Raw genomic sequence first — 18724 nt, forward strand, 5'->3', positions numbered from 1 at the left:
ATCTTTCATCAAACGAATTATATATTTCCATAAATTTATAATTTTGTTTCCAGAAATATAAAACTTTGTTTAATTATTTTACCGTCGATTTAAACATTCCTCCTTACCACCCCAAAACTGAACATCGTCGAACATCTCAGCATCCTTTTGTTTACCACTAATTTCCAAATCATTGGAGAAGGTTTACACGCGTCAAAACAGCATCGTAGCCGATTGCTTGTCATTATTCCGAAACAAGCCACCCCCATAGATCTAGGGGATGTTAAACCAAAATGTCCTCCGGTAAACGCGGGAAATTCTAGCTGCACAGTGTATAGTAGCAAGTTGGTGTACAAAAGGAAGGTCTGACACAGCCTTCCGCCAGTAGAAACGGAATCGCAAGCGGCAATTCCGCCATGTGATGTTCGGTAAACCACGACCTGGCTTCGAGACCGACGAGAAAATCGTCGTTTCGGATGGGCACGATCGTTCAATTATCTCGTATACAGCATTTACATAACGCGCATGGTCCGTTCGTCAGCGTGGCGCTTTTCACTACCAACGGAAGCACCGCCATCCCTCGTTCGAACGGTGGCTTGCGAGCATCGGCACCCTCCACGACGGCCACGAGCTCGCGGCAACCGAAGTAATTACAGACGCGTTTCAGAGAGTACCGACTGAATACAGAAATTATGCAGATGGTGTAATAATATTCGCCACACGTTTGCCCGGGTCAATATTGAACTAAGCTTGCTCGTAATTCCTCGCAGAAGACGCGCGCCTCGCAAAAACTCGGTTTACGACGCGGCCGTCTAATTCGCTCCGGGAAAAAGAGGAATTTTGTTCTCTTTCCCTAACCATTCCGATTGTCCTTGACTGTCTACGCTGATTCATGAAAGTGTTTGAGCGTTTACCATAGTACATTTTTACATCGTATGTGTTGTATAAAGAATATTAATGTTTCATTGTTGTTATACGGCAGAAAAAGATTGATTGAGTTATCATGTAACCTATTGAAAAAATCGAACGCGACAGGTGGATGAATAATGAATATCTATATGATCTGTAGAATAAGTATAGATATAAAGGGATTTTAGTATAAAAGTACGAGCGAGTCTTATATTCTTTAGTCTCTTTGTATTATTAAATTGTTTCCTGAATTTATATCGGGTCGCCCGGAAAGTTCGTTCCGATTTACATTTCGATTCTATGTACGTTTATTGAATTATATAGGTGACATTTTGTTCCACAACCTTTGTCCATCCTTCACGTAACTTGAATACTCCATCCTCTCAGAACCTCTCAGATTTTTCGGCGAAAAACTTTTCAATGTGATCTTTCGTGTCGACCAAATTCCCTGAAGATCGGAACGATCTTTCAAGATAGTATCGTATGGAATTGTGGCTTAAAGATTTACTAGAAATAGTAGGTAAATTAAAATTTCTACATAATAATCTACAGAAAATTAAAGAAGAGAGAATACCTCTCCTCTTTTTCGTCACACTATTCCATGATTGTTTCTGGCATCGAGTTGCAATATTTTCCAAGCAAAACCCAACACCGCTGCGTATGATTCCACATAAGGATTCTCCAGTTTGGAATCCAATACTCCTTTAAAATCTCAGTATCTCGCCATAAATCCGTGTCGATTCGACTTCCCGTGCCCGGTCCATTCGCGTCGCTAGCGCGACACAATCGTCGCGGCGTGTGCCGTGGTACTCGAGGCGGACTGCCGGCGAATCGCTCTATAAATCAGCCGTTAGCGAGTCAATTGAGACGTCGCGAGCACTCTTCCGCGTCCCTGGTCCGCGTCGTTGCAGGCTTTTTGTCGGCTGGCACGAGGGGCGCCGCGATGCCGGTCGTTAAACGCAGCCGTACTCGAGTACCCAAGTAACGATATGCTAAAACCTGCGGTAGAATCGTTCATCCCCCTGTGTTCCACCGTTCTGCTTTTCTCGGCCGTCAACGATGTTCTCTTTTTCCGCGATCTTCCACTCTCTCTTCTCATCTTCTTTTCTCACCTTGCGTTTGTATCGGTAGTTTCTCTTCAGTGGATATTCGTCTGTTGATTTCGTCTCTCTTCAACCACTGGGCGGGGAGATGCAGCGACCACTACCGCAACCCTCGTGGCCTGGTCGAACTTAACGGTGGCACAGCCGATGGCAAAGTGGCCTCTTGACGGTGAATTACGTCAAAAGCTTCGTTTCACGGGGCCGGTGACCATAACGCAGCTCGTTACCGATGCGGACGCCCCGGGAAACCGCAACAGGCGAGTGCACTCGTAAGAAAATATAACGTGCCTTGCGCTGGACGTGCCGCGCCACCCTCTCGCAACCCACCACCCCGTTCTGTCGCGCGGTTTGATGTACCGCTGCGTCACTTTATGTCCCCGGGGGCTGTAATGACCTATTTAGCAACGCGCGAGCATCGTTTTTTGACGTGCCTCGTATTTCGTATTTTCGAGGGTTGATTGTGCGTTTAACGAGCGACGATTTTTCTCTGCTTTCTTTTTTTGAGTGGAGTTAACCAGGGGGAAGTTTGTTCCGCAATAAATCACGGAATAAAGGATGTTGAACACACTGGCTCGGTTTTCTTTATAGAAAAATAGCGGGATATTGTGAGTTTTATACGTTGAACGAGGTAAAATGTAGAAATTTTACGACGCGATAGGGAATGAAATATTAATTTTTCAGGGGTTGCGAGTTTCGTTTGGGATATCGAATCGTAAAATTCAGTCGACCTTTTCCCTACTGCCTCGCCATATTTTTCTGGTTTAAGCGTAACCTCCGTGCTCGCGGCCAATTAAATCGACGAAGCGCGAGCAAAGGTTTCGCTGTGGCGCGTTTTGGGCAGCGCTGTACTCCGGGCAGTGTTATTATTTAACCGTATCAAGATCGAAAAATACAAGCAACCGAGAGGGCACACGATAAACTTCAGCGGCACTGTGCCGGGAAAACTATCAACTGTTACCCTGCAAAAGTAATCGGTTCATAACTCTACCTCTCTCTTTCTCTCTGGCTGTGATTGTGTCGTGAAACTTTCAAATGTACAGCGACACCGAGTAAATACAATATTTATCGAACTAGCGGAAACCACTTCTACATTATATACACCGTAAACTTTCCTTTTCCGAAACACAATGTTCCGGCCAAGAGAACTTATCGCCTAAAGTTTTATGACCATCTTGGCTTCCGCTTGAGCAGTTGGTAACGTTGGATCGTTTGGTTATTCAGTATGAAACTATATTCCAGACATCAAAGAAATTATAGCATCCATTATACTCTATAATTTAACCCTTCAATGATTGTTTGATAACCACAATACTTTGATTTAATTTCAAGATATTTAATATTAATTTATATTCTATCATTTACGTTCGCTAAATGCTATTAATCTTTTGAGAAATATCGGCATGACATTTTTATGTCCTCCTTGAAGAAGCTAATGATGTCTATCACATGAAACACTAATGACATATCATAAACTACGTTGTGATTGCATTACATTATAAACAAGAGTAAATCAAAGAACATGTTCAAATATTAAGAAACTTACTCTTATAGATCGCTTACAACCCAATTGCACCTATTGGGAATTACAAATATAATAGAACAAACAAATAATACACAAATATGACCCTCCAAAAAACAGAATTTCTTTATACGCATGTCACTTTAAACAACTTCTTCAAAGAAAAAGTATTTATTTCTTAACAGCAAGCAGAATCTTCTCAACAACCACCCCGTGTACGATTACTCGACACACTGAACGCAAGAAGACGTTCACCACTTGGTTAGAAGCGAAACTTGCTCATGTCACACTACTCGAAGAGCATTTTACAACATCTCGATCGTTAACATCGCCTCGAAACGCGTCGCAGATCTCGATAGCGAGAGATCATGAAGAATACGCTACACAATGGACCATCACTGACGTCTTTTGTTCCCCCTCTTTTTCCCTTCTCTTCGTTTCTCAGGTAGTCTGTAAAGTTTTGGACGGAAACGGGAGCGTATCAGGTGGAATTTAATCATATAAATGGACGAGCGTCCGAATCGGCTCGACGAAAAATAAAAGTTTCACGCGGCACCGACATCCCCTCCAGGTTTTGCTGCCTCGAACCCCTACGGAATTTTTCCGATCGAATTAGCCACGGCGAAACTTTGCTCGCACTGCTTTCGAGCCGACCATTCGCCCCTCTCAACTCGTTCCTCTATTTCTTTCTTTTTTTTCAGTTTTCCACAAGGTCTGCGTTTCGAAACCAACTCCCCCCTCTATTTATGCAGGACAGCTCTTTTTTTGCCACGGGACGAACCGCCGGGGTGAACTGACCAGCTCTCGACTGAAAGTCGAGGGAGTGGATGTTGCAAATTTCAGTCCTTTCTCTTTTTAATGATGCGTCGCGCAGGGATCGAAGCGTTGATTATCCAACTTTTATTGGCGACTGAGTGACGAGACGGCGGCACCTCAAAATTAGCATGAGAAAATTGTGTAGTGTCCATAATGAGAGTGTGTTTTAAAATATAAATGATGTATGAAATTTAAAATTATGCATCTCGATGATTCGTAAGAGTATTGCAATAAAATTGCAAATTAGTCGTGTGTTTGCCAACGAAAAATGTATAATATGAAATATTGTAATACATTTCGTATATTTCGTAAAATATATACGCTCTTTTTAGGAGGAATCTCTTTCAATGTAAATCCGGATGTTTCTCAAGTGTATACGCGAAAGTAACGATCGAAGAAGCTCGAAAGTTGCTCTTGTTTTACTCCAGCGTCACGTTTGCGGTCTCCACAGTGTTGTCACGGTATTCCATAGGAACCGTTCGGAAAGAAAAAGACTCGACGGAACAAGCGAAGACTCAACGAAACAAATAAAGATTCACGACACGATCGAATCCTCGTTTTTTGAAAGCAACGATCCGTTCGAGGGTGATAGGGCGTGACATTGTAACTCGTGAGGCGGTTGCTCTTGTTTTTGATAAATATTTAAAAATCGACATATAGCCGATTGAAAAAGAATAGATACTTCGTCTCTAGCTACAATTCTTCTTTTTAAATATTTCCCTTTTAATAAATTGTATTTTCAGTCATTAAAATTGAACTCCCTAGGGACGATTTCTCGAAAGTTAACAAGCGATAATTGACTTTTTTTTTGAAGAGAGATTGTTACTCGTTAAAGTTAATTATTCATCAGGAACGTAAAGTAAAATGCGATTAACTTGGAACAGAACAAAGGAAATTGTTGTAATATTCATAAATCAAAGATAGCTTTTTACCTAATAAATTATTTTAACGATAATGCTTGCTTTTATCTCGTTTCTGAAGCTCGCACTCATCTTTATAAGGTCGTACACACTTCAGCAAGTGAAATAACTCGAAATCAACGATGAGAAAGTGGCGCCATTCGAGACGAATAATGTTTCTTTATCGACGCATAACCAGCGCGTTCGCAACAGCTCGCAAATTCCGGCGTAATACATTTTCCAATTGAAAATTCCACTGAAGCACACGCAGCCTGCATAAAGCATCATTAGAGAATCGTATTCTTGAGATACGACCGATTCGACGCGTGCACAATCCAATTTGCTTCTACTGAGTCCAACAGAGAAATCTATTCGAGCGGACACCTCGCGCGTTAAAAGCAAGAAAAATCAGGCTTTATGGATATTTTCACGCTCGTTTAACGCGTTCTTTTAACCACGTCACGAGCCATTTCAGCAGCTGATTCTTAATTTCTGGCTTGATAATCTATGCTCCTCTTGACGCTTCCTTGCTCGTCAATATCGTCGGTTTTCTAAAAGCGAAACATCTAACAATAAAAACGTTTCACCCTTCGTGTAAACCAATCATATATAATTGAATATCATAAAATCGCTTTAGAAAATTATTGTAAATCCTAAACTCTAATTCTGTTAAACTTATAACACTAAGTATATATTAATAAGAACTGCAAAGAACACTAGTATACACCGATCTCCAAATAATTCCACAAACAGATATACTAAACAATTTTATCTCGCACGGCAAATAATACCCCGGGATACCCGTTATAAAGAACAAACAAAATTCGAAGTAACGCGACTGAAAGCGTCCTCGACTGTGTTTGAACCAGGTAGGTGTACCTCGAATCATCGATACGGTGTCACGGTGTTCGAAACGAGGCAAACGTTCTCAGCGTAGGTATATTGTCTCAGCAAACTCGAAGTGAGGTGAGCGATGGGAGCGAGGGAAAAGCAAATAGCCGGTCATCCCGCGGCAGAACTTATCGTTTCTAAAATGGCAGCCGGAGGGTCGCGGTCGTCCCTTTGCGACGAATCTTATCGAGACTGACGAACCGGGGCTACAAACTGCGGCTTGCTTTCGGGAAAGCAAACAAAACCTCAAAACGGACGTAGAACCGCGAAGAAAGCCGAGGCAAATAAGAAACAGATAGACTAAGAAATATCGTAAGACAAAGAGGGTGGGAGGAGAGAGAACGACACGAGAAGAAATAAAACACGAGAAAAAAAAACGCGAGAGGACAGAAAAGTGTCCTGTGTCCGTTGTAGGAATCAGTCGGAGCAATGAGAAGGAGAACAACAGGAGGAAGAAGGGTAAGAAGACAAATCGACGTTGAGAAGAATGGAAGAAAGTCAAAAGAGGAAAAAGGAAGAACAGAAAGGCAAGGAATCACCTTTCGGTTCCCACGAGATTTTACGTCTCGCGACCGACCCTGGGGAGACGATGGAAGCGGAATCAATTTTACGGGCGGACGGGCATCGATGCCTCGCCGATTGGCATCGATCCGATCGAAGTATCTGGAGGTCTCGATCTTCTGGGAGTCGCGAAATTGCCCGACCTCGGAAATCCCGTCCGCCGCCTTTCTTCCGGTCCTCGTCGTCGAGGAAGCCGCTTACGTTGGTCCTTGGTCTCGTCCAATTTGTGGCCTTCCCGGGTCCCGCTGTGTTTCGTTGTCTTCGAGAAGGGAAGAACGAGGTTCGTCCTCCGTCGTCCTTTTCAAAGAGCTCGATCCAAGTATCCGTGGAAGATCGAAACGGAAGAAACATGAGCAGCGCGGGCAAAATGTTATTGGAAACTGTTCGAGTCATGCGACACTCGCTGGCACCTCGTTTCTGACGTTTTCGCATTCCGCGTTTCTCTTTCGCTTTACTGTCGCGACGTTCACATTGTTTATGGTTGTATGAAAATCAGGAAAGATGGTAAATGGGGCAGGGAACGAGATTCTGATCGTTTCGATTTCGATCGCGATGAAGCGGATTGAATTTCGTTTTGAGGATGGTGGAGCTTTTCTGCGTAACGATGTACGGAAAGGGGGTTGCTTTACCATTACAGAGTTCTCGTTTCGCTGATGGCATGGAAAATTGTATTGAGTTTGATATCGGTTAAAATCGAGGAACGTTATAGCGAAATGGGACTGATTCTAAATCTGCATTATTCATCTTCTATCTGGCTATTCTACTATATATGCTTATTATTCAATTGTACTTTAAAGATACATACATAAAGTGTACCTCTTACTCCCCATAATTCTTACTGTAAATTTAAGCATCTAGAGGCAGATGTACGTCAAAGACTGTGCTGGAAGCTACATCGAGCTATTACGACGTCGATGAGAGAACAACAGAGGAAAATAAAAAGAACGTAAAACAGGGCAACGTTTCACGGTGTAAGACAAGAGAATGACGGAGGTGCTGCTCGAAAACGGCACCATCGTCGTTGTCGACGTCGTCGTCGTCGCCGAACGACCAAGGGAACACGACACTGAGCAACACGAGGGCGGAGAAGAACACGAAAACTCGCTGCCTCGTAATTAATAACCGTTCGAACAGCGTGCACCAGGCGTGGGCGTCGCAAAGTGGCTGTCGTTAGTCGCTCGTTGAGACGGCGCCTTGCCGCCTGGACTCGTTCGCACTTCGTACCTCTTGCGTGCAACCCCGTCGAAAAGCTGATTTCGTAATGTTTCACCGAGAACGGAGAAAAATCTCGGGTAATTATTCCTTCCAGCCGCTGTCTTTCTACCCGCGTGCTACCAACAGCGACTCATTTTTTTTCCTGGCGTACTCAACCCTCACGTTCTCACTGTAATCGTATGGCTACGTGTTTAAAATGTTACGTTCACTAGAGGTTAATTATAGCAGTGTAGATAAGGAGAGTATGTATATTTATGCAAAGTTGTATTTTTACGAACGCGAAGGAACAAATGGAATCAATCCCAGCTTTTTTATTTCTATCCTAGCAATTTTCTATCACGATAAATCAAGATTATTTCACATCAGATCTAAACTTGTTTGAAATGAGAGCTATATTAATAAGCTCATAATTTTCAACTATTTATATGCTACCTTTATTTATTTTCATATATGGAGTCTATAATTCGTCAGAATGATATCGATAGGAATGTATATAGAGTAAGTACGATATCACAGGGTGACAATTTTCTTCCATTATTATGAATAATATTCTGAATGAAATTTGTTAATGATTTTACTTGTTAATTATTTCTTGCAATTCTGTATAATGTAAATGTGTGAATACAATATGAAATATTACATTCAAAGGAATTTGTACGTTCGAAATTGGAGAGCAATTACACATAGAATCGAAAGGACGGGTGTGGAAATATCGAAGGTATATAACCGATCGACCAGCAAAACTTGAACGCTTTGTGCGACGAGACTGGGACGAGTCACGATTATCTGGCAAAGTTTGAAAATTCGATATTGTAATTTTGGATAAAAGCGATTACGTTTAAAGCAGCGGGATTCGATGTTTAGCCACGTTAATATCGATCATCTGTACACAATTAAGGCAATATAATATCGCTGGAGTTTCAGATGAAAGCAAGCCCCGGCTATAAAATCTGCTCTTTCAACGGACCCAAGTGCCCATGAAATTAAAAGCTTTCCATCTAATTGCGATAACATCGAACGCGATTAACCGATAATTCTCGATAAATGTGATCATATATGAAATTTCGTGCATAACTGGCCTCTGTGTTGTTACGCCATGCGGCTTGCCATAGATCATATTCTTCACTGTCGGTCGCGGCACTATAATGTCACAGACGGATCGTCGCGGCTGCCCGGCAAAATAAACATTGTAGTGGCAAGCGCATGGTTCATTAAGCAGAGCGACCTCCAGAAACGTCGATTCGTGGCCGTTATTTGATCTGGCGTAAAAGACGGTGGCGTGATCCGAAGGTAGTGGGGGTCGCCTTCCAGAAAGAATCAGAACGTTTCGAGAAGCCAAACAGTCTACACACATCTTGTATCGCGCATTACATAGTCACATTTCTTTTGTTATTCCATTTAGATTTTCTAGTTAATAAGTTGTGCAATAAACATTAATTTAGTTGTGTTGATTCTGTGAGATTTCATTGAACTACCCTTATTATCATAATCGAAATAAGGGAATCGATCAGTTCGTGGCGTCGATTGTTCAATCGTAACGAGAACTTACAACTCTCGTTGACGTGATATCTCGCGATCGCGTCTCTCCGCGAATGATCGAAACATTTTGGTCCTTCGAGCCGGATCACGTGCCAGTGAAGAGTGCACTTACCAGTGACCACACAGTGCCACGTGACTTTATCAAAACCACTACAGCGAAACCAGTGACGTCAGGCGCGTCATCTTCGAAGAAGCACATCCCATTGGCAAGGGAACGCAACCACGCAGCCTTCCGTCGCAGCTGGACAATCATCAACGCAACGAATTTCACAACTTAACATACACGCGACCTCACGCCGCACGACAGTAAGGTAAGCTCGTTCCTTATTTCAACCATCTCCTATCCTCGGCAACGATGACGAGCGAAGACCAACTCATCTCTCTGCGTCGGAGACGAGGCTATTGTAGCGGCCGATTCACATATTTATCGAATCGACTGGACGAGTACGAGCAATCTGAGAGTCAGCAAAATTCCTTATTAAAGAATTACGAGAAACAACTGACCGAAGTTGCGAGTCAATTCGAAGCGATTCAACTCGAATTAGAAGTATTGGACGAGGAGGAACAAGCGCGCGGCTTCGAAATAAGGGATCAGTACGTCGCGGTAGACACAAGGCTACAAAATCTTCTGAGGAACGCGCAAACAGCTTCGCCGTCGACATCCATAAACCCTCCAACCTGTGCATCATCCGCAAGTTTAAATCCGATATCCATTAAATTACCAGATCTTCGGCTCCCTACCTTTGACGGAAGCTTAGAAAAATGGAACACGTTTTATGATACCTTTTCCTCCATAATCGATAAAAATCCTAGTCTCACTGACATACAGAAATTCCATTACCTGCAGTCCGCCCTGCAAGGAGAAGCAGCCGATTGTTTAAACGCGTTACCCCTTAGTAATGTAAACTACAGTCAGGCTATTGCCGTTCTCAAGGAAAGTTTCGAATGTCCACGATACACAGCTTTCAGTCACTGCATGGCAATAATTGATTATCCAAGGATAACCAAGGAATCTCCAACGGAATTAAGGCGCTTAGTCCACACATTTAAACAACACATATATGCATTGAACAAATTAGGAGAATCCTACCCCGATACCAGTGCTATGCTCAACAGCCTCATCCTCTCGAAAATACCACTAAGTATCCAAAAGCAATGGGAAATGACGCTGCCCAATAACGAGGTGCCTCCGTACATTCATTTACTAAACTTCCTAGAGAGATTAGCACGAAGCTCCAAACCGATCACCACAGTCAGACAAACAAGAGAATCACCGGAACAAACTACTCCTGTCCGTCAACGCGCATCACGAGGGCATGCACTTACGGCGACACAGGTTACTCCAGCATGCCCCACCTGTCAAGGACCACACCCCATTTGGAGATGTGACACCTTCAAAACCAAATCCCTTCGCGAACGCATTCGGGAGGTCAAAAGGGCATCACTATGCCTCAACTGCCTCGGGAAAGGGCACACAACGAAGCATTGTTTCGCAGGATCATGTCGCGTATGCGGAGAACGACATCATACAATGCTGCATAGGACAAAACGCCATTCAGGGTCTCGTTCCAGCACGTCCAGCCCGAAATCTTCCCCATCAAATAGCCGATCCACAACACCTTCTTCGCCACCCTACGTATCACCCACTCGTCGCAAAAGGCACACAACAGACCACAGATCGGAAACACCACGAACAGCCGCGTCTGCAAGTCCACCGCCCAGTGACAAACGAACACACAACCAATGACGCCGACGATCGACGACTCCGTTCATGACCGAACATATCAAACCAATAGCATCCGAATTACTGTCCAATGATCTAGTCATCACAGCGCAGATTAATATTTTGAATGATAAACAGCAACCAATCCGTTGTCGAGCGTTGCTCGACACCGGATCCAGTATGAACTTCATTACCGAGGAATTAGCAAAATCGTTAAGGATAAGGCAAAACAAATGTTCGGTCCCGATCGGAGCTCTAGATACCTTGACAACGACCTCTAAGCGACACATCACGGCCACGATCACTTCCACTGACGGTACATACACGCGGACATTAACGTTCCTTATCATTCCAATCATATCAACCTTAATTCCCAGCGAACCCATCGATCGTTCGACACTTGAGATACCAAAAAATCTCAAATTGGCCGATCCACGATTTCATTTACCAGCTCCGATAGATGTACTATTAAGCTCAGGTTCAACACTCGCGTCGATGTGTGTGGGACAAGTCAACCTCACGCAGCCAGACGAGCCTGGACTGCGTCTGCAAAAGACGCGATTCGGATGGGTAATCGGGGGGAGTCCAACTTCCCAAACCGCTACAAACATATTTCACACATCCACGACGACTTTACAAGCAGACCTCGCACGGTTTTGGGAAATCGATGAAGGACCCTCAATTAAACATATCTCAGAGGCAGATCGACGATGCGAAGAACACTTCCAAGCCCACACCCGACGCACCAGCGAAGGACGATACATCGTCGCTCTACCTTTCAACGATCAGCTTCAGTCACTCGGATCCTCTAAAACGCTGGCGAGTAAACGACTCGCCTCACTCAATCGCCGATTCCAGCGCGACAAACGCTTCGAATCAGAATATCGAACGGTAATACAGGAATACCTGGCGTTGGGACACATGACGAAGGTCAATGACAACCACTCCGACGACAACGGATACTATTTACCCCATCATGGCGTGACCAAAGCATCGAGTCAAACCACCAAACTCCGTGTAGTTTTCGACGGATCGGCACCAAGCACTACCGGAACCTCCTTAAACGATACACTTCACACAGGACCCAAGTTACAGGAAGATTTATTTTATATATTAATTAGATTCCGCGCTCATCAATACGTACTCACCGGCGACATCGAGAAAATGTATCGGCAATTCCTCGTACGACCAGAGGATCGGAAATATCAAAGGATATTATGGCGCAGCGCGAGTGGAGAAACAGAAACATATGAGCTTAACACTGTAACGTTCGGTTTATCCGCAGCCCCGTATCTAGCTATTCGGTGCCTCAAGCAACTGGCAGAGGACGAAGGACATCGATTTCCACGTGCAGCACAGGTACTGCAGCGGGATTTCTACGTCGACGACGCTCTCACCGGAGCTGAAACGAAGGACGAAGCCCTCACGCTCAGAACAGAACTCACCAATTTACTTCAACTGGCCGGCTTAAACATACGAAAATGGGCGTCAAACGATAATGACTTATTACACGGACTCTCCTTAGAAGAAACAAATCACCAACATTTTTTGGGCGACTCGCAAACCTTGAAGACGCTGGGAGTGTTATGGAATTCATCCGACGACTCTATTCTTTACTCGGTCGAAGTCAAACCCACGCCGTCTCGAGTCACGAAACGAATCATCAGCTCGGAGATTGCAAAAATTTACGATCCGCTCGGTCTGCTCGCACCGGTGATTGTTCGGGCCAAGATGCTACTTCAACGAATATGGTCGTCGAAAATCGATTGGGATGAATCACTTCCGATCGAGTTACATACAGAGTGGGAAAGGTACTATGCCCAATTACCCTTATTAAACAACGTCAGGTTCCCACGCAAGGCAATAATCGAGTCCGCAATGGAAATTGAACTGCATGGTTTCTGCGATGCCAGCGAAAAGGCTTACGGAGCCTGTATTTATCTTCGAACCCTTAACACCAACGGCCGTGTTTGGACCCAACTTTTAACCGCAAAATCGAAAGTCGCCCCACTCAAGTGCCAGACCATTCCTCGGCTCGAGCTGAGCGGAGCACTCCTTCTTACGTCCCTGATGTCGACAATACAACAAGCCCTATCACACAAAATTACTCGAACTATCTATTGGACCGATTCCACTATCGTCCTCCATTGGCTCAATACATCACCTCACACCCTTAAAACATTCGTCGCTAACAGAGTCTCCGAAATTCAAACAAAAACCAGCATCCGCGATTGGCGCCACGTTCCTACCGACGACAATCCCGCGGACTTAATATCACGCGGCCAAACACCCGAAGAGTTTCTGCGCCCAACCATCTGGCAGCACGGTCCTGCATGGCTCTACCAGTCGGAAGGCTATTGGCCGACATGGGCGCTAACACCGCAAATTGAAGTACCGGAGCAGAAGGGGGCGATTTGTCTGTCCACAAACCCCGCCGATTACTGTTTGTTGCAAAGGTATTCATCCTGGCCCAAGTTGATACGAATCATAGCTCGTTGCCTCCGTTGGAAACAGAAAAGGAACCGAGCGGCACCCCTAACCGTTACTGAATTACGCATAACGCACAATAAACTGATAAAATTGTTGCAAAACATCCATTTCTCCGAGGAAATTCGCACACTCCAAAAAGATCGGAACGCGGCGATAAAGGGTAAGCTCACGCGACTCAATCCGTTCATAGACAAGGAAGGAATATTGCGAGTCGGGGGTCGACTCAGTCATTCGTCGATGACCTTCGCCCAGAAACATCCCATAGTATTACCTAAGTCATCCGTTACAACACGCATCATAGACCACGAGCACAAGATCCACATGCATTCCGGAACGCAGGCTACGTTATACGCAGTAAGACAAAGATACTGGCCCGTTGACGGTCGAAGTCAAGTATGGCGGGCGATCAAAGGCTGCGTCCGCTGCTGCCGCGCTCAACCACCGCCGGTAGAATACGTGATGGGTAATCTGCCGGAGGCGCGAGTAACGGAATCTCGCCCATTTACAAACGTCGGCGTCGATTACTGCGGGCCGTTCCACATCAAGGAAAAACGAGATCGTAACCGTCGTCAGATAAAAGTATACGTAGCCATTTTCGTATGCCTAGCAATTAAAGCGGTACACATCGAGCTCGTTGACGATCTCACTAGCGAAGCCTTCATCGCCGCTCTTCGCAGATTTATCGCTCGACGAGGCTATTGCTCCACCATCCATTCTGATAACGGCACCAACTTCAGAGGAGCAAGCAACGAATTACGAGAGCTTCACGATTTATTACAATCGGACGATCACAAGGAAAAAGTAACCGCATTTTTAGCCGACAAACAAATCGAATGGCGCTTCATTCCCCCTCATTCGCCGCATTTCGGTGGGCTATGGGAAGCAGCGGTGAAGTCATTTAAACGCCACCTCAGGCGTGTAGCCGGCAACGAGTTACTCACCTCTGAACAATTGAATACTCTTATCATAGAAATAGAAGCAGTCCTCAATTCCCGCCCGCTAACTCCTATCTCCACCGATCCAAATGATCTCCTAGTCCTCACTCCCGGACATTTTCTCATTGGCGATTCACTAATGTGCTTACGTGATCGAGATTTCAGAGACATTCCATCGAACCGACTCTCCAGATGGCAGCATATCCAACAGCTTAAACAGCATTTTTGGAACCGCTGGCATAAGGAGTATTTGAACGAGTTAACCAACCGCAATAAGTGGAGCAAGGGTGGACACGGCATCCAAAAAGGCACAATCGTCATCCTCAGAGAGGACAACGTTCCCTCCATGCATTGGCCTCTGGGCCGAGTTATCAAGGTTCATCCAGGCGCCGATGGTGTCATCCGGACAGCTACAGTTCAGACGGCAAAGAGCGTTTTGGATCGGGCCGTCAAAAGGCTTGTCCCACTGCCAATTCAACCCGATCTCGAGAAACCCGAACAACTAGCCACCGAGACGAACTAAGATGGGAACTTCAACCACATCTCGCTAATTTGATCGGTACCCTCTCAACGGGGGGAGGATGTTACGCCATGCGGCTTGCCATAGATCATATTCTTCACTGTCGGTCGCGGCACTATAATGTCACAGACGGATCGTCGCGGCTGCCCGGCAAAATAAACATTGTAGTGGCAAGCGCATGGTTCATTAAGCAGAGCGACCTCCAGAAACGTCGATTCGTGGCCGTTATTTGATCTGGCGTAAAAGAAGGTGGCGTGATCCGAAGGTAGTGGGGGTCGCCTTCCAGAAAGAATCAGAACGTTTCGAGAAGCCAAAGAGTCTACACACATCTTGTATCGCGCATTACATAGTCACATTTCTTTTGTTATTCCATTTAGATTTTCTAGTTAATAAGTTGTGCAATAAACATTAATTTAGTTGTGTTGATTCTGTGAGATTTCATTGAACTACCCTTATTATCATAATCGAAATAAGGGAATCGATCAGTTCGTGGCGTCGATTGTTCAATCGTAACGAGAACTTACAACTCTCGTTGACGTGATATCTCGCGATCGCGTCTCTCCGCGAATGATCGAAACAGTGTAATTTCAAAGCCTCGACATGTTCATGACCATGAACATCCTGAAACGAAAAAGCTATCGAACTTCTCAGAAATCAAACAGATCATTAACTGATCATTAATATCCAAACGTGAGGGAAACAAATATTTAATTTCGTAGCTTTACTCGTTGCAAGAAGATGACATAAATAAATTCTATGGTAAATTTAAAAAACAATATTTGTAACATCATCGCTTTCTCGAACTTCCTAATTCACTGAATCGATCAAAATATTTTCTGCTATTGCAAAATCTCGAAATGTTCAGTCCACGAGAATTCTAAAATGGAAAAGTAATTACTTGTTTCCTTAAATGCAAAGAAGACCAAAAGAAGAAGAGCGAGGGAAAAAAGAATCTTGATCAGGCTTTCGTTTCACGTTCGAACAACGCTCCTTTTGTTTCCATCGTTTTGGAACCGCTCGAAGGGAAAGAGAGAACTTCCACATCGTGCATCGATCACCGCAAAACTCGAAGCAACTTTTTCAAGAATCCCTTTGAATTTCTTCCCCGTTGCTTCAGTCAGTTTCGACTACAGAGAAAACGAGCTCTCTTTCCTCTCTCCTTTTCCTTTCACTCCGACACACAGACATTTCTCTTCGATGAACGTTAGCGTATTTTCCTTTCTTCTCTTCTTTCTCTCTCTTTTTCTCTCTTGCCAACTTTTTTTTTTACATATCGTAATAGCTCAGGCCTGCCGTCTTTGACGCCCTTTGTCGCGCATCAGCGGCGCGAGTTTCGAGACATCGCTCTTCCTTGAAACTTTCTCATTCGTCAAATTAGAATTCGCCTTTCCGCCGGCGCGACGGCGACGCTCCCCGGAGGCTCTCTCGCTCTCCAACGCCACCTCTCCTCGCCATCGTCGAGACAATGGATCAAAGGATCACACACAGCCTCTCCTGGACCTTAAATTCCGCTGTTGCTGCTCTCCCAAGGAACACCGACCGACGGGGCACGTCGAAAAGTCGCGTCGCGACGCGATTGTCACCAAACCCCTCCCCTGGAAAGATCAAACGACCAACCGGGACACGAGTCGCTCGTTTCCAAGTGTTTCCCATCGAGATCTCTCTGAATCTGTCTACTTCCGAAGAATTAAATACCATTGTACTAACAGATGGGGGAAAAGGTGGGTTTTTTAAATATTTTAGTTTGGAGTTTGGAATTTATCGAAGATTTGTAATGTTGGTTATTCACAGCACGAATGTTATTGAGACATCAATCATACAGTTTGGAAGAGTTTGAAGTAGTAGGACTTCATTGGGTTTTGAACATGAAGGATCGAAAAACATATATATTGATGACTTCTTCTAAAGGCCTTTGATTCTAAAAGAATTGCACTGATGCCATATATCGCCTAATGTAATATCTAACATCTTTTCTTCTTCGAGTACAATAATAAGCGTAAACAAAATGTAGGAAATTACCTTTTCAAATACGATATAATGTAAATAACTCCGATTTAAATGTAATATAATTAACTCCAATTCTAATACAATTTAAACAGAATATCATTCTAGAAGAATTAAAAATTCTCCTAATTTTTAATACTTCTTACGTTTCTCCTCCGTGTCTTTTCTAGTAATAGTACCATGAAAGTGCATAGCATAGTATCATATAATACAGTAACACCCGTACATAAACGCTGGGTTATTCGTCTCTTAATAGTCCAAATGATCGTCTTCGTCGAGATAAACGTGGCGAAAACTTTGGAAACTGAATCCATCATGGAGATCGTAAAATATTAAACCGCACAATATCAAAGCACAATATTCTGACTCAGCATCGTAAAGTCTTTAATGAGTATTATCGAGACTCCTGACATCTACACATGACAGAAAGCGGCGTGAAACGTTACTCGATAACACGGTCGAGTTGGTCTTTAATCGAAGCACGCATTGCGACGCTATCGTTCGTACTGGATGATATAAGAGTTTGATGCTGCAGACCGTTCGATTGGCTCGTTTCACGGATTTGATGTACGACGCCCGGCCATGGATCGTTTCTCGCTGCACAGCCGTGAAATCAATTTTGGGATCTGTCGTTGGAACTCGCCACTAAACTCAGATCTCGCTGTTTTTGCGTGGATCTGAGCCACCGGTTGGAAAATAGATCAATAGATAGGAGATATGTGAGCAGATAAATGGCTAAAATAGAGGAAAGGAGGAGTAAAGAACTGGCAAGAGGGTGTTTTCTTTTTGAACGATTTTTTTTATCTTCGACAAATTTTTATATTTTAATAATATTTCTGCTTTCGAAGAAATCTAAGAGTACGTGTATTTTTAGGAATATTATAACAAGATAGTTGGTAAGTGGAAGTCTGGGGTAAATCAGAAGATAATTTGATCGCCAATCTTGTTACTTTATTCATTATTTATTCATAGTTTGTTAGTTGCAGCTCTTATTATTGAAATATTATTGAGCAGAGCTCTATTTTACGTTGAGTATAATAAACGTACAGCTTGACGATATTAACTTTTTCAACGATGAATTCATTTAGTTCAAAAAACACCTATTTGTTTACTTTTCGGTTAAGTTTATTTCAAATATATCTAGAAATATTAAGATATAACTAATATCGAAAAAAACTTCGACATGCTTGAGGAAAATATTACGTAAGTGTAGAAATAGCTCATTTTATCTTTTCAACTGGAGTTTGAATTAAAGAAAAGGTCTATCCGACATTTCTATTAATTTAGAAAGAGTATCAAGCTTTTCCTAAAATTTTATTTTCATTTAACCTTCGTATCCCTCCATCTTTTAAAAACAAATTTCAATCCTACAGTCTTAAAAATACTCTCCATTCCTCGAAATAATTACGAGACCAAATTTAAAGAGAAGGTGAAACAAAAACATCAGAAGGCACGAGAAAGGATAAATAAAGAAAAAGGAATAAAAAGAACGAACGGGAGTCACCGGTGAGAAAAGAAAAAAGCAATCGAAAGCAGATGGAATGATCAACGAAAACAAAAGTGGGGGAGGGAATTAGCAGAGGCAGGCAAGGAGAAGAGAGGTCTGGGACAGAATCAGGGT

General features: G+C 43.6%; 1 protein-coding gene across 1 annotated transcript; it reads left to right on the forward strand.

Moving 5' to 3' along the window:
* Positions 1 to 11202: 11202 nt before the first annotated feature.
* On the forward strand, positions 11203 to 17015 carry LOC117232308. Its single transcript, XM_033491619.1, has 3 exons — positions 11203 to 11470; positions 12440 to 14512; positions 16891 to 17015. The coding sequence occupies exons 1-3, from the start codon at positions 11203 to 11205 to the stop codon at positions 17013 to 17015; spliced, it is 2466 nt and encodes an 821-aa protein (XP_033347510.1).
* Positions 17016 to 18724: the final 1709 nt, after the last annotated feature.

Source organism: Bombus vosnesenskii, unplaced genomic scaffold (genome assembly GCF_011952255.1).
Source record: "Bombus vosnesenskii isolate JDL3184/JDL3185 unplaced genomic scaffold, Bvos_JDL3184-5_v1.1 scf7180000013285, whole genome shotgun sequence".
Taxonomy (NCBI): Eukaryota; Metazoa; Arthropoda; class Insecta; order Hymenoptera; family Apidae; genus Bombus; species Bombus vosnesenskii.